Source organism: Heterodontus francisci, chromosome 18 (genome assembly GCF_036365525.1).
Source record: "Heterodontus francisci isolate sHetFra1 chromosome 18, sHetFra1.hap1, whole genome shotgun sequence".
Lineage (NCBI taxonomy): Eukaryota > Metazoa > Chordata > Chondrichthyes > Heterodontiformes > Heterodontidae > Heterodontus > Heterodontus francisci.
In genome coordinates this window covers 23,537,757-23,561,070 of record NC_090388.1, presented here as the reverse complement: position 1 = coordinate 23,561,070, position 23,314 = coordinate 23,537,757, and the positions used below count along the sequence as shown (strand labels likewise).

The window sequence follows — 23,314 nt, the reverse complement described above, 5'->3', positions numbered from 1 at the left end:
TTGACCTTGACCTCACCAATCCACCTGTCGCTGATGCATCTGCCATGACAGTATTGGTATGAATGACCACCCCACAGTCCTTATGGAGACAAAGTTCCATCTTTGTTCACACTGAAGACACGCTCCATTGTGTTGTGCAGCACTGCCACTGTGCCAAATGGGACAGACTCAGAACAGATCTGGCAACTCAAAACTGGGCATCCATGACAGTGTGGGTCACCAGCAGCAGCAGAATTAGGCAAACTATATTAGATTACAATAGCTTGGACTAATTCTAAAGAAAACAAACAAGTTAAACTCCCAAAGGTTCACACCTCTATTGCTAGTTATTTGCTAGTTCCAAAGAAGGGTCACTGACCCGAGGCGTTGGCTCTGCTTCTCTTTCCACAGATGCTGCCAGACCTGCTGGGTGGTTCCAGCATTTCTTGTTTTTAGTTCACACCTCTAGAATCATTGCCTCTTTTATGATCATTAAAATTCACAGGTTAAAGTTTGTGAACTGCTCAACTTGCCTTAACTCTCATATTTACCTACTCAGAGGCTAGGAATCCTGCAGTGAGTAACTGAACTCCTGACTCCCTGGACAATAAATACTGTCCTAGCCAGCGATGCCCACATCCCATGAATGAAAAAAAACTCTTATCTACACATGTCTTATGGCGTGAGTGGCAGCCATAATGTAGGAGAACACTGATCTTCTAATTAAGGAACAAGACTACTAACTTTCTGCATGAATATTTCAGAATGCTGAAATATCTGGTGGTGTTTGCTGTGAGTTAAACATTGTAGAGCAGTTTGCTAGCATGTGATAGCATGAAATGCAATTAAGTACAGAGACACACAACAATTATTTAGTTTTCTGCCAGTGGCTACATTCTTTCGTATATTTTTGAGTTAAAGATTGCCAACAGCTTGAAGGAATCTCAGGCTCCCTGAGCCAGCCATTTAAAAAAAAAGTTTTCAGTTCATGTGCACGCTGCCAAAGCAAGCCCTAATATCGTTCCTATTATTACTTAGATGACATGGGCAGTTCTAATTCAGCTGGTAGCAACTCTGTGTATTTCCATTAATCTTATATATTTTTATTTCAGCAACTTCCCCTTTTTCTTTTCATTGCTCTCTGAACCGCATCGGTGAAGGTCAAAAGATACTTATGAATGAGGAAGGACATTTGGCCCATTCCATTGATCCATCCAAAAGAATCCTGCACTGAAATATGAGCAAAATACCGCGGATGCTGGAACTCTGAAATGAAAACGGAAAGTGCTGGAAATACTCAGCAGTCTGGCAACATCTATGTGGAGGGAAACGGAGTTAACGTTGCTGGTCTGCGATCCTTTATCAGGTGCTGCTAAACTGCTGAGTGTTTCCGGCACATTCTGTTCTCATTTCAGAACCCTACACCCTGATTCCTAGAGTTATTTCTTGCATGATGCCAGCGATTGCTTCCCCCACTTGGAAGTCCACTCTAAATACTGATCACTCCCTGTTCCTCCAGCTTTGGGGTATCATCTGCAAAGTTAACCAATTTGTATTGCGTTGCGGAATGCAAGTCATTGACGAAACTAAGAAGCAGTAGTGATTAGTGCGTATTTGGCTGCGCCTGTTTTGTCACCTTTTTAAAATGTGGACACCACATGATCCTGTTCCATTCTACTATCCCCACGCTTTGTCCACTGATACTACATCGCCCATTTCTCAAACACTTTACAGTTTCCAATGCGCAGCCTCCCTGTGAAAGGTCTCATTCCAGTCAGAGGTGGGAGTGGCTCATTCACATTAGATCAACTAGGAAGGAGCGTGAGAAGCAGCATTAAAGTTGTCCTCGGGTGGTCGAGAAACAAAACCAGGAAAATGGCCGGTGTTAATAAGTGTATCAAGTACTCCATGTTCTTTTTTAACTTTTTATTTTGGGTGAGCGTTTTTTTGTTTTTCAATTTCCGCGCTGCCGAAAGTAACTATTGTGGTTGTGAATAAAAGTAATTTAGTTGAAATTGTAACGTACATGTGGAACTGTAGCTTTTAAATTTCTGGGTTCAATTATGTTTTATTTCATCGCCATCCTAGTGTTTGGCTTATTGTAAGACCGCGACTGATCCTTAGTCAGCCCCTTGGTTAGGAGGTTGGCTCTTTATCACTGAGATGTTGACCAATGTGTGGATCTCTGCATTAAGATTTAATTTATTTCTCGTTTAACAATCTATCTACATAGTGCCGCTCGTTTTGTAAAAAATAATGTTGATGTCTTCTCAGCAGCATTTAAAAAAAAATAAAGATTGGGAGGGAACCACTTCCTGTGATCACTCCCAGATTTGCTTGTTAATAACATGGCCATTCGGAGTAGGTGAAGTGTGGAACAAGGTTTCTCGTTTATTGCTTCCCTGCATTAAGTGCTCGTGAAAACTACGTGGATCTGGATAATTGTTGCACGAAAAAACTTTTAAGATCCGCTGCCTTAATGTGAATGAATTTTAAAGTTCTTTTTTTAAGATAGGAAAACATATCGTATGTTAGAGAGTGGTTAGTCAAGGTGGATATTTAAGTAAACAGGCACTTCCTGCAATTCATTGATTCTTCTCCCCTTAGACAATTGGGTAATATTTTTTCCTTTAGATAACCTTTCATCTAAGGATGCAATTTTTACTACATGTTGTAACCTGCAACTTGTTACCTGTTTTGTTACATGCACTCGCCTGAGACTAGTTACTTTAAAGTTTTAGTTGCAATGAAAGTGCTGGTTTCTTGGACATGCATGCATTCACAAAAGTTCATGCATACAGCAAACTTAGTAATAATGGTATAAAGTGGAGTGAGTAATCATCATCTTCTACATCAAAAGTGTTGAACTCTAGAAAAGATGCCACTGTCATGATGAGGTTCTCTTGGCATTAAGGTTTGATGCATCCTTCTTGCCATGCTGCTGGTTGGAGTTGATCTCCATCTTACATTAAACATCATCTGACGAGAGGGGAGAGGTTTACCTTCCTAGATAGAATGCATATGGGAGCTAGCTCACTAATCTGTCTTCAGAGTTATACTTCCATTTTTGCATAAAGGTAAAATGGAAACCATTGAATGTTGATGCAAAAGTAGTAGCATAATGGCAGCCTAAACTGGTTTTAAACTGCTTTTCTCTTGTTTTTTAAATCTGTTTTGCATTAAATTTCTTTTTCAATATTTTATTTTGCTTTCTTAAAAAGTAATTGCATTTGGCAATCACTGTTATATGGAATTCAGACTGCATTGCAGGCTGCACCATACTAGAAATAAGTACGCTTTTGTAGTCCCTGATGTATTTCAACAGGAAAATCATCACGCAAAATATTACTCCCTGAAATATGTAATTTATTGTCATACCATATAAGTCAAGGTCAATATTAGACCAGCAGCCCTGCCCCTACAGTGTCAGGAAAATCAAACTAAAATCCCAATACCTATGTGGAATAGCTATCTGTTGTTAGTCTGTTTTAGTAGCACTTAAATAGCTGTCAGGCACAGTGGTAGAATGATTTTCAAACAAAATGGAAGAGAAATTTTAAAATTTGAATGATACTCTGAAGGATTTGGTTGGTGCTGTGGTTGCATCTTTCATTTTTGATTGTGTATTAGAAATTAATTAATCAACCGTTAATGAGTTGAAGAGGAAGCACTGGAATTATTTAAGGAATCACCGATTTTCCCCCATTGCAGTATTCTAGCTAAGATCTTTCTGGATGAATGCACTGAAATGGGCCAAATGCTTTCCTCATTTATAGAATTAGAACATTACAGCGCAGTACAGGCCCTTCGGCCCTCAATGTTGCGCCGACCATTTGACCTACACTATTCCATTTTCATCCATATGTCTATCCAATGACCACTTAAATGCCCTTAAAGTTGGCGAGTCTACTACTGTTGCAGGCAGGGCGTTCCACGCCCCTACTACTCTCTGCGTAAAGAAACTACCTCTGACATCTGTCCTATATCTTTCACCCCTCAACTTAAAGCTATGTCCCCTCGTGTTTGCCATCATCATCCAAGGAAAAAGACTCTCACTATCCACCCTATCTAACCCTCTGATTATCTTGTATGTCTCTATTAAGTCACCTCTCCTCCTCCTTCTCTCTAACGAAAACAACCCCAAGTCCCTCAGCCTTTCCTCGTAAGACCTTCCTTCCATACCAGGCAACATCCTAGTAAATCTCCTCTGCACCCTTTCCAAAGCTTCCACATCCTTCCTATAATGCGGTGACCAGAACTGCACGCAATACTCAAGGTGCGGCCTCACCAGAGTTTTGTACAGCTGCATCATGACCTCGTGGCTCCGAAACTCGATCCCCCTACTAATAAAAGCTAACACACCATATGCCTTCTTAACAGCCCTATTAACCTGGGTAGCAACTTTCAGGGATTTATGTACCTGGACACCAAGATCTCTCTGCTCATCTACACTACCAAGAATCTTCCCATTAGCCCAGTACTCTGCATTGCTGTTACTCCTTCCAAAGTGAATCACCTCACACTTCTCCGCATTAAACTCCATTTGCCATCTCTCAGCCCAGCTTTGCAGCCTATCTATGTCCCTCTGTACCCTACAACACCCTTCGACACTATCCACAACTCCACCGACCTTCGTGTCATCCGCAAATTTACTAACCCACCCTTCTACACCCTCATCCAGGTCATTTATAAAAATGACAAACAGCAGTGGCCCCAAAACAGAACCTTGCGGTACTGAACCTTATGTCTTGAAGGGGACCAACTTCATGATTGAAGTGTTCCATTCCAGACTTGATTACAATAATTTCCTGGCTGGCCTTCCATCCTATGCCCTTAGTTAACTTCAGATCCTTCAAAACTCTGCTATCTATATCCAATTCCATAATGAGTCCGTTTTGTCTGTTAGCGGTCCCTGCTAACTTATATTAACCCTAGGTCCACCAATACCTCAAATTTCATATTCTGCTTCTTGTGTCATTTACCACACCTTTTTTTTTTTTATCTCTGCATCATCGTCCAGTCCTACAACCTCCTGCTCAACTCTCCTTTCCTTTAGACCCTGGCCTCTTGTGCATCCACATTAGCAGCTGTTGCTTCAACCATCTGATCTCTATTTTATGGAACTTCCTTAGTAAACACATCTGCATATCTCTCTCTCTCCCCCCCCCCCCCCCCCCCCGGCTTAAAGATCCTAATTAAAGAAAAAGATTGCCTCTTTGGCAACACCTTTGGTTACCCTTCCTAATATCTCCTTTCGGTTTGGCATATTTTTCTCCCCACATGTCTGCAAAACATCTTGGGACATCGTTCTGTGTTCGAAAGTGCTATTTCAATGCAAGTTGTTGTAGCCATTTTGGAAAGCTATTAAAATACTGACTACCCACAGCCAGTGTGGTATTGCAGTGTGCTGGAGGTAGCACTATTCCATAAATGCATTGGGACATTGGTTTGACTTTTGCTACACTGTTGAGAATCTGACTGAAATAATACTGGTGAGGCAAAATGCCAGAGAAAGGGGAGAGTCATGTTTGAACTATACCTGAACATTGTCAAAGCCTGGGAGTAATTAGATAATACTTTGACCTTGTGTGCGACAAAGACTTATATAATCAAAGATTCTTTTATGGTATCCCACATACTCCATCTTCTGTGTGCCCTTTTTTATAGTCCTGTTTCTTTTTCCTTGATGTTTTCCTGCTATTGATGAAAACATTAGGAAAAGTTTTACTGACTGAGAATCAAAAGTAAGAGTGTTAAAAGTGATGCAGAGAGGATCAGGCATTCCACTCTGCTCATGATCCCCTTACTCTGTTCCCGTAGATTTGCCAATGCTGTCTGATGTACTAAACCAGGGCTCTGCATTTTGTGGCACATTAAGGACTAGTGCAGCCCCTGACCTTGATCAATCAAACCCACTTTTTCTCACTAATTGTTTTCTAAAAATTGATATCCTTTTTAAGTTAGAAACACATTTAGATATCGAATTATCTTTAAAATCTCTTTGGCGATGGATATTTTTAACGGGTAATAGCTAGAACTTGTGCAATGCTTAATCACAAAAATATGAAATTCTATCAAACCTGCTTGGATGAAAAGTCATAAGTTAACAGTTGCACTGTTTTGCCAAGCAAAATGATGTCATAAGCCATTATGTTAATGGATTATGCACCCCTTGCTAGCGGATGGCGCAAGTCAGTCACAGATGTAGACATATACTCAATAAAGGAACTAACTGTGACCCCTGTTTTGAGGCTATTTTGTTTCAAAGGAATTTTAATTTATTACATGAAACAAGTTTGCAACATTCATCAGTAGTACTGTGTGAAATATTAAGGGTGACTTTTTTTTTTAAGTGATTAGCTTTTGAATTTAATTTGATATTTCATTGATATTAATACATGTATGTTTGAGTGTTAGCAAAAGGTGTTGCCTAGAAACCTGTAAATGTGCCTCTTGTTTTTCATTTATTGTTGGCATTTGAGTAACAGCATTGCAGCTCTTAAGATATTGCATTTTTTGACTCCATTTTAAAAATAGCTCTTGTTATTCATGTTACTGATCCCTATACTAAACCTTGCAGGTTGTATTTCTAGTTTATGAAGAGTCAGCTGATGATTTCTTCCAGGATTGCAGTTAGGTTGCTGCAGTTGAGCTCAGGAAGGGAAAAAAAGATTGACCAGGGTTCATAGAGTCATAGAGAGATGCAGCACTGAAACAAGAATGCATGCTCTACAGACATTGAAGAGGTCCAGGTCGTGCTGGCCCTCAGTACAATTTAGAAAGGGGCATTGACCTAGCCTAACTGGATCCTGCTCCAATTTCTGTCACCTCGGATCTCCACCTGCCCTAAGTCTGTCACAAACTTCATGGCTTTGCAAGATTAGACAAGGCAGGAGAGTGGGCAAGCCAGAGGCAAATGCAATTCAGTACAGAAAAATAATGATCCAATACATATTTGGAGTAAGGCTATAGAATGGAAATATACCTTTTAAATGGAACTTTTTTCAACTCTAGCAGAGCAATGGTGGATGGCTTTTGTTAAAAGATTTGAAGGTTAATGGAATTTAGGGTTTATATTGAGAGCAGTTGAATATAAAAGCAAAGAAGTTGTGAAGGCTACAAAATGACAGGTCATATCTGGAATACATGCACAGTTTTGGGCTCCTCACTTTAGCACAGTCATAATTGTGACCCTGCAGGAAGTGCTGTGCAGACTTATCACAATGATACTAGAGTTTATAAGTTACCAGGAAGGGTTGGAGTTCGCTGAAACATAGCTACATTCTCTCCCACTGAGAAGACTTAGGGAAAATTTGATGTTCAAAATGATCAAATGAACAGATGAGGTAAACATGATTTTTTAAATCTTTGGTAGGCAAATGAAAGGTATAAGGTCAATGATCTCAAGATTAAGTAAAGGTGATTAGAAAAAAACTTTTACACAGTTGGTGAAATGTGGAATACTTTGCCACAAATGATTTGCTAAATTGATTGCATTATTCAAAAATGAATAGGGGCCTAACTTCAACACTAGCCATTAAGGGCATATGGTTTCCTGCTGCCCTTTAATTTCTATTTCTAAAATTTAGTGAAAAAATGATAATAGGAAATCCATTGGAACACCTGTATTTGGAGTTGAATTTAATTTTAAACGTTATGAGTGGAGGTTGCCCACTCCTGGAACTCCAAGCATTTAAATTCAAAATTTTCGGAAACACCTTGTACAAATAGGTGGAGCATGCACACGAGCCAATTGTACCTGAAAATTGTAAGCTGGGTCCGACAACTGACATATTTAAGCAATCTCCCATTAGAAACAGCGGAGTTATTGATTGCCCATCTCTATTGCATTAAGTGGGCCTTTATCACTAATGGAGCATGCCTTCTTCCTCTCCATCTCTCTTCACCCCCCCCCCCCCCCCCCCCCCCCATCTACACAACTGCTGACTTCCTGTTTTTCAAATGCAGTTAGAATAATTGTTTTCCAGCTTTTTGTGTATTAACTCACAAGTTCAACTGTTGCTTGTTTATTATTGCACTATTTATTCTAGTTGTACTTCTCCACAGGTCACAACATATATTTAAATTTTCCCACTTACTGATACAGTCAATCATATACTCTATTTTTCCCAGAATAAAACACACCAACCAGGTTTCTTTAATAAACCACAAAATTATCAGTTTATTATAAAACAAGCCTTAACCAGTAATGAAGTAAAGCATAAACACACAGATTGAAATATTAAAATTCCCTTTTTACCTTAGCCACTCACACTCTCTCTCTCACGCACACACACACACCCTGGTTAACCGGAATAATAAAGGGATATGCATTTTAGGGCTCTATTACAAAAAGAAACTGCCAAATAAAACTTGGATTAAATACTTGCTAATTCTTGAAGAAAGAGAAGATATGGAAATATGTCCTTTGACTTAGTTTGGCGTCCCAAATGTGTATAGACGTCTGTCACTGGAATCTTCCTAGAACAGTTCTTTGCAGGTGATAGTGAAGATCGGTTTTGGCAGGCTTCCAGGAAATGCAGCAACAGAGGTTTCAGACACAGGCCTTACAGGAGAAATGTGGCAACTGTTTAGTCTGCTTCTTACACTTGCTTCTCGAGAAATAGAAAACTGGCAGATTTTTTTTCAGAGCTGGAACAGACTGTGTTGGAGTAGTTTGTTCTTCTTGGCAAGGTGACTCTTTAAATCCTTTTCAAATCACTGTTCACCCCCAACTGCCTTTTGTAATAATTCAAAGTGAAACCAAAAGCATTCCATGAGTCAAGCCTCCTGACCTCTATAATTCTTGATCTGTCACTTCTCTGTAAATAGCTTCCCCAAGTCAAAAACAACCCCTGCTGGGTAATTATTTGAAGATAGGTGCCTTCCAGTTACTGTTAACAAATTAAACCTTTCAGTGAGCCTTGTAAAAAAAAAAAAAAAAAAATCCATGGATTCCTTTTCAATTTTAAAACACACTATCTCAAACTTTAATAAAAAAAATAGAAGCATTTGTAACAAAAAGGGCAGGGAAATAGAGTGCCGCTGCAAATGTGATGGGCTGAGTGACTTCTTTCTGTGCTGTAAAATTCTATAATTCTACAGTGATGTGATTTATAATTGTATAATCCTTCAGTTATTTTGTGTTCATGAAATTGAGTGAATTTTTGAGTGGTTCACAGTAGTATAAAACAACCAGAAGATGTTGGTTATATTCTAATTTGTTGGTGGTGATCACTTAAACTGAATTAACTTAAATATTTTTACCGGTTGAGCATCTTAATACTTGTTTAATCTTTGTTTTTCAGCTGTGTGGTGCGATTATACTTGGAGTTTCAATATGGCTGCGTGTGAGCAAAGATGCAGGGAAGGTAACGATGACTGCTATTTGACAAGTGTTTTCTATGACTAGAAATTGGAATCTAGTTTAAAAAAGGAACTTGCATTTCTATGGCTGTTTACGCAACCTCAGTGCGTCTCAAAACATTTCATAACCAATAAAGTTTTTTTTTTAAAGTGTCACTGCTGCAATGTAAGAAACACAAGCCAATTTGCACAGCAAGATTACATGAACAGCAGTCAGATCTGTTTTAGTGATGTTGATTGATGGATAAATATTAGGTAGGACTCCAAGGGAGAACATGCCTGCTGTTCTTTGAAATAATGCCATATTATCTTTTACCTTCAGCTGGGACGACAAATGGGGCCTCAGTTAACTTCTTTTCCAAAACGTGGCACTTCTGCTCCTCAGTACTGTACTGAAGTGCCTACCTAGATTATGTGTTCAAGTCTCTCGTGTGGAACTTGAACACAACTTTCTGATTCTGATGAGAGTGCTACACTGAGCCAAGGCACTTTTTAAAAAAAAAGTAATTTTGATAAATTAAGTAATGGAGAATCTGTCTATTGTGTATCAACCAAATTGCATTATGCCTCCCCCACTTCCCCAAAATTTCGAAGAAAATAATTTCTTTCCACATTTGCAATTTTTGTTTCCTTGGCCACTCCCATCCATGGGTTATGTGAATCTTGCTTAAGGCTATTTGTGAAATTGCAAGAGCATATTGTACAGCTTCTGGTTTGACTAGTTTTATGATCGAGAATAAGTGTTGGTTTAGAGTGAACTAAATCCTGTGACACATTAAGTCAAGATGAATTGGGTGTTGCGAAAGTTCCCAAGATTTGTAAATGTCTCCTGAATCCACAGAGAAAATACAATCCAGTTATTGTGTTGATGTCTGCTGAGGTTTCTAACAAATTTCAAATGCTTTGCTTGATATAGTGCACACCTTTCAATTGTGTAACTATTTAAACTATTGTGAACTGAAATTTTAGAATGCTGATGTTAGTGGTAAAATTTATGTATTTATTTAGAGATGCAGCACTGAAACAGGCCCTTCGGCCCACTGAGTCTGTGCCGACCAAGAACCACCCATTTATACTAGCCCTACAGTAATCCCATATTCCCTACCACCTACCTACACTAGGGGCAATTTACAATGGCCAATTTACCTATCAACCTGCAAGTCTTTGACGGTGGGAGGAAACCGGAGCACCCGACAAAAACCCACGCGGTCACAGGGAGAACTTGCAAACTCCACACAGGCAGAACCCAGGTCCCTGGAACTGTGAGGCTGCGGTGCTAACCACTTTAATTAGAAAGTAACTTTTACAGTTATCTTATAGTTTCATGTATCATCTCCTTTTCACTGCAGGTTACTGAAGTAAATCTTTCAGAGTTTCATCCTGCTATAAATCTTCTGATTGCTGTTGGGTCTATCATTATGGTGCTTGGATTTCTTGGTTGCTGTGGAGCTATTAAGGAGAGCAAGTGCATGTTAATCCTGGTATGTATTTATCTTTGCTAATTCCTAATAGTATTTGTAAGAAAATGTCAGAGGTAATTTTGACATTGGTAATAGTGTAAAACGGGTGACATCTCTTCGTTGAAGTCAGTGGAAATAAAAATTGGAAGAGATGTGTAATGGGTGGCTGATCGCATATCACCTGTTTTTTTTATACTAGCGCCTAAAGTCAAAAGTACTTCATCTGCTCTCATCACTGACGGAAGATATTATTGCTCTTTTTGAAAGGTTTTAACGTGCAGTAGAACCTTAGTTCTCCATAGCACTGTGCTTTGTACCCACAATTTTCCACACCGTGATTTCCTGATTCCTAGTGACAACATTGATTCGTGCAGTGAAGATCAGGCTCTTCACTGAAATGGAAGGAAACCTCCCAAGATCCAGTAACTGAAAATCCACTGCAAAACCATCTTTTTAAACTTTGAAAATGTAGTTTCAGTGGATGGAATTTTAATTGTAGTAAAGAACTGAGGACAGGCAGGTCTTTACTGGCACTGTGCCAGTGAGTAGAGATATGCATGTGTAGTTAAGTACACATGTACAATGCTCTCCACTGTCAGAATACAGACTAGCGTGGACCAGCTATATAACTGTGAGCTGTCAGCTTACATTGCTCTAAAGCGTCTCTCGTACCAAATCATTACTTGCAGTATCTTTAAATCGTACTGCATGGCCATGTAGCAAAGTCACATTTTGTTTAATTTTGTCATGGCTTTTGATTTTGTTTTAACTTTCATTGCAAAATGCTGGGTGCTGTAAATGTCAGCACTGGCACCATTTTGTAATGAAATTTGAAACTTGGTTTAAAATATTAAGTGAAAACATTCATTTGCTATTGAGTCACAATCTGGAAATTTGTGGCCAAAAATATAAGTTCCTTTTACTTATGCAATTCCCCTGTGGCAGGTTTGGAGTGGGGTGAGCATAAAATCAGGTGGGATGGTGGTTTGGTGGGGGTTGGGGGGTTCCCACCACCATCCCACCTCCGTTGAAATTTAGTCCGGGGTGGGAAGGCCAGTGAATGGCCTTCCTGCCCTGTTGCCAATTGAGGACCTTAACTAGGTACTTGATCCCCAATTAAGGGCCTCTTCCCACTGCAGCACAGAAAGCACTGCACGAAAAACCATGCAGGCTGCTTCCCAGCTCCGGGTGGGGGTGGGGGGCTGCTGTGCGGTGGAGGGTCCCTCATTCAAAGGCACTTACTGTCTGAACGAGGGGCCTGGCATTGGGGGGGGGGGGGGGTCCGCTGAGATGACACTGCAACTGCTGGCCTCTGATTGGCCAGCAGCTCTGCAAGGCTGGGATTTCTGGTGATGTCAGCCTAAATCCTACGGAAAGCCTGCTGCTGTCCAGTTAAGTGCCTAATTGGCACTAAATTGTTTGGGGCTTCGATAGAAGAGGCAACGCAGGGATCTTAGCATCAGTTTCCCCCAACGTCACGCCCCCCCCTCCTCAACATAAAGTTTCACCCATGTTAAAAAAAAAATGTTAAAAAATATATGATGGACAAATGCGATAAAGGGAAGCGAATGTCGCCTAATATCGGGAAAGTAAATAAAAGCAAAATACTGCGGATGCTGGAAATCTGAAATAAAAACAAGAAATGCTGGAACCACTCAGCAGGTCTGGCAGCATCTGTGAAAAGAGAAGCAGAGTTAACGTTTCGGATCAGTGACCCTTCTTCGGAACGGAAGGTCACTGACCCGAAACGTTAACCCGGGGAAGTAAATAAACCTGTTTTTCACAATCAGGAAATGAGTAATTGTCTCTTGGAGTTTTCATCTGATGGGCATCAAAGATAGACAGGAATTGGACAAAGATCAAAATAAATACCGAAAGGAAACTTTGAGTGGAAACAAAAACGAAGATTTATGCAGTGGATAAATGAAGAGGCAACTAAACATGATGCCAGAATGTGTCTTAAGTCTTTGGGTTATACTTGTCCACTAGTCACATATTCATTTTATTATTTTTCTGTTTCACAGTTCTTCATCGGACTGCTCCTTATTCTGATTATTCAAATAACTGCAGGTGTTCTAGGTGCTGTTTATAAATCAAAGGTATTGTTTTCCATATGTTTACTTGACTTCAAAAACAAATTGGAATTGGAATAATTTCCAGTTGGATCTAGAGTATATTAGTGATGAGACGAGTATTTATTTGTTTCTTCAAGGCTGCGTCAACATTAAATGATACATATAAGGAATATATTCCGTTAAATACGCAAAAAGATGACATTAAAAAAGAAATCGAAGAGATGCAGCAGGAGGTAAGCCTGAGACTAAATTTGCATCAATACTGCAATTGCTCTTCCATTAAGGAAAATCACCATTTGTAGTACAGAGAAATCCATATGTGATTTCTCCCTTATGTAGATAGTTTGGGTAAAGTTGATCATTTTGTGCTACTATTATACCACAATTAATGTGAAATCAGCAGGATCAAGTTATATTACTTGTTCGTTACTCTAAAGGTTAGCCAAAGCGGAACTTTGTGCAGGTGTGCTGGTTATGCTTTACTTTTGTGCTCATTCAGGTGAGGGATGTTGGTGCTAGAGTAGGGAATGGAACTCTTCCTATGTCAAGTACACAGTGGTCAGATATAGAGCGCCTTTACTTTGGCACAAAAATAAATGCATCAGCCACAACCCGAGCAAAGCACCTACGATTGCATTGGTGTTAGTTTTTCTTTCATTTTCCACCCCACGCCAGCCAACCTGTGGTTTCTGAGTGAGAACTGCCAATTAATGTTACATTAAGGGCCATTTTGTGCTATACTCCCATGCCCATTAGGAACTGGATTGAGACTATAGAAACTGATTTACATTACTAGCTGTAGGAGAATAGACAAGGAGATTTTCATCCCAGCAGTTGAATTTGAACCCCAGACCTCAAAAGTGAAGGCCACCACTATGCCACCCAGTTCTCCAGGTTACCTTTTTCAGGTTAGCAAAGAGCCAAATGACGTCCAATTCTTAACTAAGAAAAGTTTTTGACCTTAATTTTAAAACTTGGCTTACCTGGAAACATTCAAATAAACTTCACTAAGGACACATTGAATTATAGTCGGTGTGGAGCTGTGTGAGACCACAACAATAATTTGCATTTGTATAGCGCTTTAACATAGTTAAAATGTCCCAAGGCTCTTCACAGACTACCACCACAAATTCAAGATTTTCTTTCAGTTGACTTCAGTCCAAGTTGCGTCCTATTTTTGCATTTATGCAAAGTGACAGTATAACTGGTCTATGAAATGTGATTCTATTAATAACTGAAGTGCCTGTCTATAATTACGTGTGGCAGAACTCCACATTGCATTGGAAATGGATACTGATTTTGCATGTATTACAGGAACTGGGATTTCACAGAGGACCTTTCCAACTGAAAAGATATTAACCTAGGATGGATTCAAAACTAGCCTCCCTAAAGGGAAATGAGTGTGTTAAGCCACTATGCTGTTAAATTGTTTTATATGAAGCATTAAGTCTGAGTTGTCTCTTTGTGATATGCTTACCACTTGTGTCTTACCAGATGTAATTTCCTTCCTCCTTGCCAATCACATGGTAGAAATCTCCTGGGTACACTTCCACGATCAATATGGCCCCACCAGTTTAAGACTACATTCTCAGGGGGTGATTTTCAGGCAATGAGTGAGGTCCACCACAAAATCAGTTATCAAACTTCTACTGTTGCTTCTGAATTCAATTCATAGAAATAAAAAAAGGCAAGAAAAGAAACCCTTAAAAGAGTCAATTATATATGAGAAAATAGGTTGATGAAGGGTTTTGACCAGATAGTCCAGCAGTTAAGGCTCATAATATGCTTTGAAGTGTGCATTTTGTGGGGAGATAAAATCATAAAAACAGTGTTTCAATCTGTATTTCACAACATCTCATTGGTATGTAATAACCAGATGTATTAGTTCCCAGTAAACATGTCAGTATATTCAGTCAGCCAGTGACGAAATCAATTTTTGAAATGTTCCTGTACATTGGAATATGAAGAAGCTCTGTCATTGAGCAAACTTCCAGGCAGCCTCTTGAGCCTTGATAGACAAGCTCACCTGCCTAAGTACTGTGATAGTCTCTTTTCTTTTAAAAAGCTAAAGAACCAAATTAACGTTAGCTATAATTAGAACATCACTTGTCTCCCAGTGTAATAGCATCGAACTATAGATGTTAACAGGACCAAAGGCGGCAATTGCCTATTGTGCCTTTGCTGGAATAATCCATAACTCCCTGCCCTGCTTTCTCTTCACCCTGTGTTTCAACTATAGACCTACTTATCCCTTATAAGATGGAATAACCTCTGCCCCAACTACTTCCGATGACAATGCATTGCATTTTTGATGATTTGAGCTGGAGGTTTAATACATTTTATACATTAATCATTCATGTGCTCTGCAAACAGTTTACTTAAATGTACATTGAATCCAAAACAAATCTGTAAACACAGAGAAGGGCTAAGTAAAATAAAAATATTCTTGGACTTTTTTCGCAAACACTAAAGAGTAGTTAATAGTTGTTTTTTAAAAAAAAATGTAACTTTTTTTTTCCTGTTTTGTTTTCTATCTGAAGAACAAATGTTGTGGTCTGCTCAATGGATATAAAGACTGGGCAGAAAATTCTATTCCATCATCCTGCAACTGTATTGCTAATCAGGCTCCATGTTTGACAACAGGAACTGGCAGATCTGTGTGGGCCCAGGTACCTCAACTGTTAAAATAATAAATATAAATGCGATTAGCTTCAATTCTTTTTTTGCTTTTGATTTTTGGATTGTTACTAAGTTTCTTGTATACACCTTTTAGCATAATCATTACATTTTAAACTGCATTTGCAAAACTTTCAATAATTATCTTTGCATGACGTGATATTGGAAGGTTGACCTATTAAGATATATGTAATCTTGATCAGTTGTACATAAACGGATATTATTCCTGCACTTTAGAATGGTGGTTAGAACATTACCTTTTCCATGTATGTGATGCAATTGCACTTTTGTGAAAAAGCTTGAGGAGGCTAAAGGAGAAGGGGTGGATGCTTTTGGGGGCCCATGCCATGTTGTACGCAGAAGGTGTTTTTTGGAAAATTGTGTGTGCATTTCCCAGATTTAGCTGCTCATTACTATGAACAGATGAAAATTGTGGCCAAGACAAACCAGGGTCAAGGTCAAGTAGATTTTAAGAGTGGGTGACCAGGCTGATTCTGGAGCAATTGAAGCACCCATCTGACTGGGAGCTGGGGAGTAATTGCGCTGAGCTAACCTGTTGCAGCAAATATGATCTCGTGGAGCTCTGGGAAGAAGGCCAAAAAAAAGTTGCTTCTGCTTCCTCATGTTGGCTTCAGCAATGCAATCAGCTGAAATCAGTCCAAAACTTTTTTTTTTACTTCAGCTCCCCACAGTCTTAGCAATACTGTGTGCTTGTTGACACTACAACTGCATTCTGGAACAGAGATTGATTGGAATCCTGGAACATTTAAGTATAATCCTGTGGGATAGGGCAATGAGCTTGTTCAAAATTTGAGTTATGCTTGTTTGACACTCGCCCGGATATCCTGTAGAAAGTTGGCATTCAGTTGGTACAGTTCACTGGATCTCCAGGTGGAGCTAGGGAAATGTGCAGCTCTTGTGTTTTGAATGTCCTTTGGTTCCAGGTGGCACATCGTTTATATTGAGGAAGTCAGGGTTTTGGAAGTTAAGGGCCTTAATTTCTTGCTCCTATGAGAGGTGTGAGGAAATGAGTAAAGCATAGACTAGATTTGAGGAGGAAGCCTCTGTCAAAATATTATCCCTGGAATTCAGAGGTAGGATATGTGGTTGCTCACTTCCCCTGATGTTGAAACAGTAGGAGGCACATCAGACTCCAGATGTGCCACAGCAGAAGGAAGTGGATGAGGCCCAACAATCTAAAAGGTTCAAGGCCGCCACTGACATTAGCTGATTACAGCTCCTTAACAGTAGACTTTAAGGCAGGTCCTGCAAAGATTTACTGGGATTACTAATGCACGGCTTTTAGTTTAATTAGCACAATCAGTATCAGTAACTGCAGAAGTGCTGGAGGGGACTCATCGCAGAACAATGTCAGCATTATCAGCTGTGTTCAAAATCCCCTCTAGTTCAAATACAGAGACACCCTCTGCAAGGCCTTGACATCCTTCCTAAAGTGTGGTGCCCAGATTTGAACGTAATGCTCTATCTGAGGCCTAACCAGTGTTTTTATAAAGGTTTAGCATAACATCCTTGTTTTTCTACTCTACCTCAATTAATGAAGCCAAGGATCCTATTTACTTTTTTTTACATCTGCCATGTGTATTACGCCAGTCTGTGGCCTTCAAGTCTGTTACTATCCTCCTCACTGATAACTACATTTCCAAGTTTCATACTATCTCCAGACTTTGAAATTAGACCCTGTATACCCAAGTCCATGTCATTAATGTACATCAAAAAGAGTACTGGTCCATAAACTGACTCAAGGGAACACGAATGTTAACTTCTCACCAGTCTGAAGAAAAACAACCGCTACTCTGTGCTTTCTGCTCCTTAGCCAATTTTGTATCCATGCCACTGTCCCTTTGATCCCATGGACTTTAGTTTTGCTAACAAGTCTGTTATGTGGTACTTTATCAAATGCATTTTGTAAGTCAATGTATATCAACCTTCTCTGTTACTTCATCAAAGAACTTAATCAAGTTAGCCAAACGTGATTCCTCATTTGAAATTTTCTTATAAGAGGGTAAATACAGCAGCCAATTTGCACATCACAATGTCCCATAAACAACCATGAAATAAATTACTTGATAATCTGTTTTAATAGTTGAAGGATACATTTTGGCCAGGGCACCAAGAGAACTCCCCTGCTCTTTGAATAGTGCCATAGAATTTTTTTTTTTTTTTTACATTCAATTGAGAGAGGACTGATGAGGCCTCTGTTTAATTTAAGACTGCATCTCCAACAGTGCAGCACCACCCCCTTAGTACTGCACTGAAGTGCCAGCCTATTATTTGCGCAAGACCTTGGGGTTTGAACCAATGATCTTATGCTGAGGTGAGAGTGCTGTCATTGAGCCAAGACTGATGTTAAAGCCAGATGTAGTGAAAATGCTTGAAAAAAAAATCAAGCTTCTAAGTGCCTCATCCAATTCTGACACTAGAGTGGAGCCTCTAGGAAGCAGTGTGTTGTGCTAATACCACATTCTTGGCTAAGCAGGGGTGGAGGTAATGAAAGTGTTTGCAGTGAGTGCAGACTGTGAGAATAAACCGACTTATTAATATAAAATGCTATGAATTGGCTGTGTGGCATAAGAAAAGGCCTAGGGGGGCATAAAGCAGTGCTTTTAGCCTTATATTTCAAGAATCTAGAAAAATTATTATTTTTTTTGTAAAGGAACTGAAATTGCCCCACTACTGAAACACGTGCATTTCTGGGGTAATTCTTTTAGGCATCAAACATAACTTGGTGAGTACATGTACAACATTTTGACAGAAGCTGGGGAAAAACCATTGAGTGTGGAGCTGACTGAGAACGCGAAGTAGTTGCATGAGGGATCTCGAATGCCATGATCGAGGACGTTTTTGTGGGTTTTTTCCTATCCCCCCACCCCCCACCGTCCCCCAGTGGTACTTAAAACCTGTTTGTCATAACTGATGCTTGTTTCAAGATTATTGCCAGGAATTATCTGCAGGGGTTCTCCTGATTTTCCATCATAGCATCAGTGGAAGATCAGCGGAAGTGACTTGGAAATGGTATAAATGGTATAAATTGGAGATCAAGATAGAAATTCTATCCCTATATTTAATACACTAATCCGTAATGTTGCTATCACCTGATTTAATTCATCGGACAGTATTTAACTATTAAATTCTGTTTTTCCTTTCTAGTCCTGTATCACTGTCATGATTGAAGTTTTGAAAGCAAACCTCGTTATCATAGTTGGCATTGCCTTTGGGCTGGCAGTGATTGAGGTAAAACAGCTTTGTGAATTCTTTGCCATTTTGAATAGGTACATCTAATCATTTTCCGCTATTAATTCCACTGTGTTTTCTCTAGCTTTTTGGATTGGCCTTCTCCATGACCCTGTACTGCCAAATCAAGAACAAGTGATGAGGGTTTTCTTCAGTTAGTGTACTGCTTCAGGAGAGATGCTTAATTTTTGGCATGTAATTCATTCTTGTGCTTAAATTGTAGTCTTGAAATTCTGTTTAATTTGATTCAAAGCTTGGATGCAACTCAGCCTTAGTGCTCCTCATTATATCCTGTTGGTTTACTGCAAGTGCATGTGCAGATATGTCCTGCTGTTTTGTAAAAGTTGTATTGAATTTTAAAGCTGGATTATTCACTTTGACAAACTGACCAATGTGAAGAGAATAGGATTTTCAGCCCTTCAATCACCATGGCCTTGATACTGGAAAAGAGGTGTAGTACCTAGTTTTCCTAGCAATGTTGAATTTTTCCACAGCAATGAAGTTGTCCCAAGACAAATAAAGATTTATCAGAAAGGCCATGAATTGGTTGTAAAATAATTGATGAAAAGATGGGGATTGTCTCACTGATGAACTGAGGGTGGAATTGGTCTTTGCTAGTAGCACAAAAGAGGTTCATAGCAATTTGGCAGCCTGTCCTACATGGAAAAGAAAATTGGGGGTGGGGTGTGTGAAGCGGGTTGCCAATTCAGTGCTTTACATTACTAGCACAGAATAGTTTTATCCCCACTGATTCTAGTGAACCAGGCTATGGTTCAGTTCACCAGTGTGTAGAGCTAAATTAATATTGATCTGAATTTTGCCGTAAGAATAATGGTGAGGCTATCAGCGCTCACTGTTATGAAGTAAATTGGACAGCAACTTCCAGCGTCCACACATGGGCAGTTAAATGCAGAAGTCAGAAAGTTGCTGTCTGAGTTGCCTTGTTTCTCTACAAGCTTCGCTATAACAGTATCTCACTGAGAGACTCCGCATTGACATACATGAAAAAGGGTGTGAAGTTGCAGTACTTGGCCACTAAACATGCCAGACAAAGTTAAGACTTGTCCATTCAATTGGAAGTGAATTTTTAGCAGCATAGTACGTCTTAATTACTACCAGATAACCTCTCTGGCGCTGAAAGTTTCCTTTTAAAAAAAAAAATGTGGAATCTCATTCCTTCAGATTTTAATTATTGTTGGAGTTTATTTTCTTTCTGTCTCTTGTCTTTCTCTCACTCTTCTTTCTTTCCCTCACTTTATTTCACTCTCTGTACATGATTTTTACATTGAATTAAATATTCCAATTTATACTCCATGTTTCAGAATCTGCATGTCTCTGTAAGGATTCCTCAATCTGGTTGAGGAGACAAACCATTGCTTTCCCTGTTCACAGATCCCCTGTAAAGAGTACTGCACTGTTTTAACTCTCTAATTATTGCAAGTTGCAGTGCAAAAGCCCATAGAAAGTCTGTGTGTAAGTGTAATCAACAGCAAATGCTGTTCCTTTGCTGCTGACCACAAAGTCCGGGCATTGTATTTAGTACGGCCTAAATCAAGCATCACTGATAAGTGGGTACATATATTCATTCAACTGACCACCTACCTAGGATCGAATATAGCTCTTTCATATGGGGGCTGATTTTTCCCAGTCAGACTAAAAACATTAGGAGGCCAAATACAGGCCTGCAAATGTTAGAATTAGAATTAGAATTTCATCCCCCTTCCGTCTGTTCTACACCTTACTATTGGGGATAGGGATGGCAGGGAGGAAGAAACCTCACTGTGAATACTCCCAGGCTATATTAATTGCCTGTGGTGGGAGATACCAGGACTCCTGGAATGGGCCAGGTGCAGCACCTCTCCAATGCACTGCTCCTGTCCAACACTGGGGCAGAGTGGGGTGCAGAAAATTTGTCCATAATCTTTCAGCCAAGGAGGAGCATGGATGCATCAGCATGTTCGATATGTTGAAGGTAATCTAATAAAGCTTTAAGGACAAATATGGAAAACTTATAACTGTCAACTCCACACTTAAAATATGGGTAAATTACTTTGTTACATATTATCAGCAGAATTTCCTGTAAAACTTTGTTCAGACAAAATTTGTATTCCTGTTGAGTTGCCAAGGATACATTTTGTATATGCGTCTCTAGAGAGTGCAGTCGGTGGCTGAGCCATTACTTTTTTTAAAAAAAATCTTTCTGAATAGAAAACAGCCACCATTTAATGAGCATCATAAATCACAATCAGTCACAATTGAGTTTGTACTATTGGGAGTTTTCTCAGTTTTAACAATTTATTGGACACACTTTAAATGGAAACTACTATGTTTTGAAAAAGCTGAATATTTTAGGAAAGATAACCACACCGTACCTCTATGTAATAGTTTTAAGACTGAGCAGTGAGGAAAAACTGTTCTAAGCTTTCGTGACATTTCTATGGCTGCTGCCTAAGTTTGTGTGTGATGGTAAATGAGCTAAAGTTTAAATGATTGTTTTGAAGAAAATAAAATCAACAGCTGTCTGAGGATGTGTAAATTTTACATGGTTTATAAATCATTGAAATTAAAGTTAATATTCTGTGGTGTTTGTAAAAAAAAAAAAAATTCTGAGCAGGGGTACTGTATGTGAAATGTAATAGTGTGAGATGCTTTTTAATTCCAATATTATTTACAAATAGGTTTGGGGCCGGGGCCAAAAATCTACAGCCCATCCATTGGTATTGTGCTGAGAGGATCACAAATTAGGCCGAGACCTGGAAAGCCTTGCGTTAGTGATTTTTTTTTTGATTTGAAAGGAGCCAAACCTTTTTGTCCACTCCTTTTCAAGCCAGTTTTATGGGAGATAGTGGGGCTGTGTAGCATCAGTGCCCTGTCCTTGCCCAGTTTCACTTTCAGTGGCCCCACTACACTCCTTGGTTTCTCCTTTTCCTCTTAACATAACTTAACATCCATTTTCCTTTACTTCTCACCATATTCAATACAAAATTTTTCTTTGTCATTCTGATGCTTTCTTTCCCAATTATGGCATGTCTTTGGTATTAAGTCCATCTTAATTCTGTGCCCTTCTCATGGCCTTAAGTGCCTTTTGAGTTGCTTAAGCTTTGTAGCTTTGCTTTGCATGAGTACACGTTAGTCCATTGCATTCAGAATCACCTTCAAGGACCTCCATAATTCCTGCATTCCCTTTAATATTATTCAAACCTGCCAGGCCTTCTCTGTCAACACTTCCTGAACCCATAAAGGTTTGTATTGTTGACTTATGATTCACCAGGAAATGGGTGCGTCGCTCTGAGCACATTTCATTTAGGCCCCTTACAGATATAAAAGAGATGAGACCTGAAATATTAAAGATGAAGTGGCATCAATTTGGTACAAATAGAATAAAATCTTGATTCAATTGGTAAAGTTTTCATGGAGCAGAAGAACAGAGATATTTAAAAACACAATTGCAGCCGAGGGGTAAATAGTCAAATTATTTTTCTGATTGACGAATTGATACGGGGACAAAATTTAGGTTTAATCTTAGAGCATAAAGTTATTTAAAACATGCAATGCATTAATGCAGATGATTGTTGAAGCTAAGTTGATCATGACGTTAGATAAACACTTGAAGAAAAGTATCACTAGTTTGGGGAAAGAAACAGGGAAATGGGATCAAAATAAATATTACTGAATTAGGCATAATGGGGAAAATGGCTGCCTTTGTATTGATTCATTGTCAGGGAACATTTTTTGCCATAGAGAGTAGGTCCTGGATTCATGAATATGAAAGCTTTTCATTATAATCTACCCTGCAATCCACTCCCCCTGCAGCATTTCTTAATTTTTACTCATTAAACCTCAAGATAGAAGTGCTGAATGTGCTGCAGTCATCCATTGTTTTTAAAAAAGTTTTTCTCTACATCTGTTTTTTTTTTTCATTGGTTTGGAGAAAAGAACCACATCACTGTCCATACTTCTGGTACAAAGCAACTTTTCTTCCTAATGTTTCACAATTTGAATAGCAGTGCCTGGTACAATAAATCCCATTTATTACCATAAAGATAGATAAGATTGAGGAGAGTTGAACCACACAATGGACAAATATTTGCTTATTTGTCAGTCTTTTGAAATATTGCCAGATTTGTGACCCACAGTTGCAACACAGTTGGGTAGCAGTGCTATGAATGGTGGTACAAGAAACAGTATTGCAACATGCATGCCAGAGAATGCTTTGTACTTTTGCGTTTCATACTGCCACTGAGTCATTTGTGAACTATTTATTTCAAACAGGTAAAGAGTGATTACCCACACGTAATGTTCTGTTCTCATATGAATTGCTTAAACATGTTGCTGTTTTTTAACGTTTGGTGGTTTTATGATTACTCCTATTGTATAAATAGATTACACATTGGGGAACTGTGTTATATGTACAATAAGCCACTTGTGCTACAGTTAACATAACATGAGCATCGCTGGTATCAGTAAGTTACGCTGTCCCCTCCATTTTAAAAAAAATGTCACTAT

General features: G+C 39.2%; 1 protein-coding gene across 1 annotated transcript; it reads left to right on the top strand.

Annotated features, from left to right (window-relative positions):
• The first annotated feature begins 1,739 nt into the window (after positions 1 to 1,739).
• LOC137379503 (tetraspanin-8-like) lies at positions 1,740 to 21,376 on the top strand. Its single transcript, XM_068050423.1, has 8 exons — positions 1,740 to 1,914; positions 9,288 to 9,350; positions 10,695 to 10,826; positions 12,830 to 12,904; positions 13,018 to 13,113; positions 15,421 to 15,549; positions 18,725 to 18,808; positions 18,894 to 21,376. Exons 1-8 carry the CDS (start codon positions 1,855 to 1,857, stop codon positions 18,945 to 18,947), a joined length of 693 nt encoding a protein of 230 aa, XP_067906524.1. The 5' UTR covers positions 1,740 to 1,854; the 3' UTR covers positions 18,948 to 21,376.
• The last annotated feature ends 1,938 nt before the right edge of the window (positions 21,377 to 23,314 follow it).

Bases quoted from the DNA above. Each gene is read 5' to 3' on its own strand.
- LOC137379503 (XM_068050423.1), top strand. From the start codon at position 1,855: ATGGCCGGTGTTAATAAGTGTATCAAGTACTCCATGTTCTTTTTTAAC. The intron at 12,905-13,017 runs GTATTGTTTTCC...TGTTTCTTCAAG, and splicing joins GTGCTGTTTATAAATCAAAG to GCTGCGTCAACATTAAATGA. The intron at 15,550-18,724 runs GTACCTCAACTG...TTTCCTTTCTAG, and splicing joins GCAGATCTGTGTGGGCCCAG to TCCTGTATCACTGTCATGAT.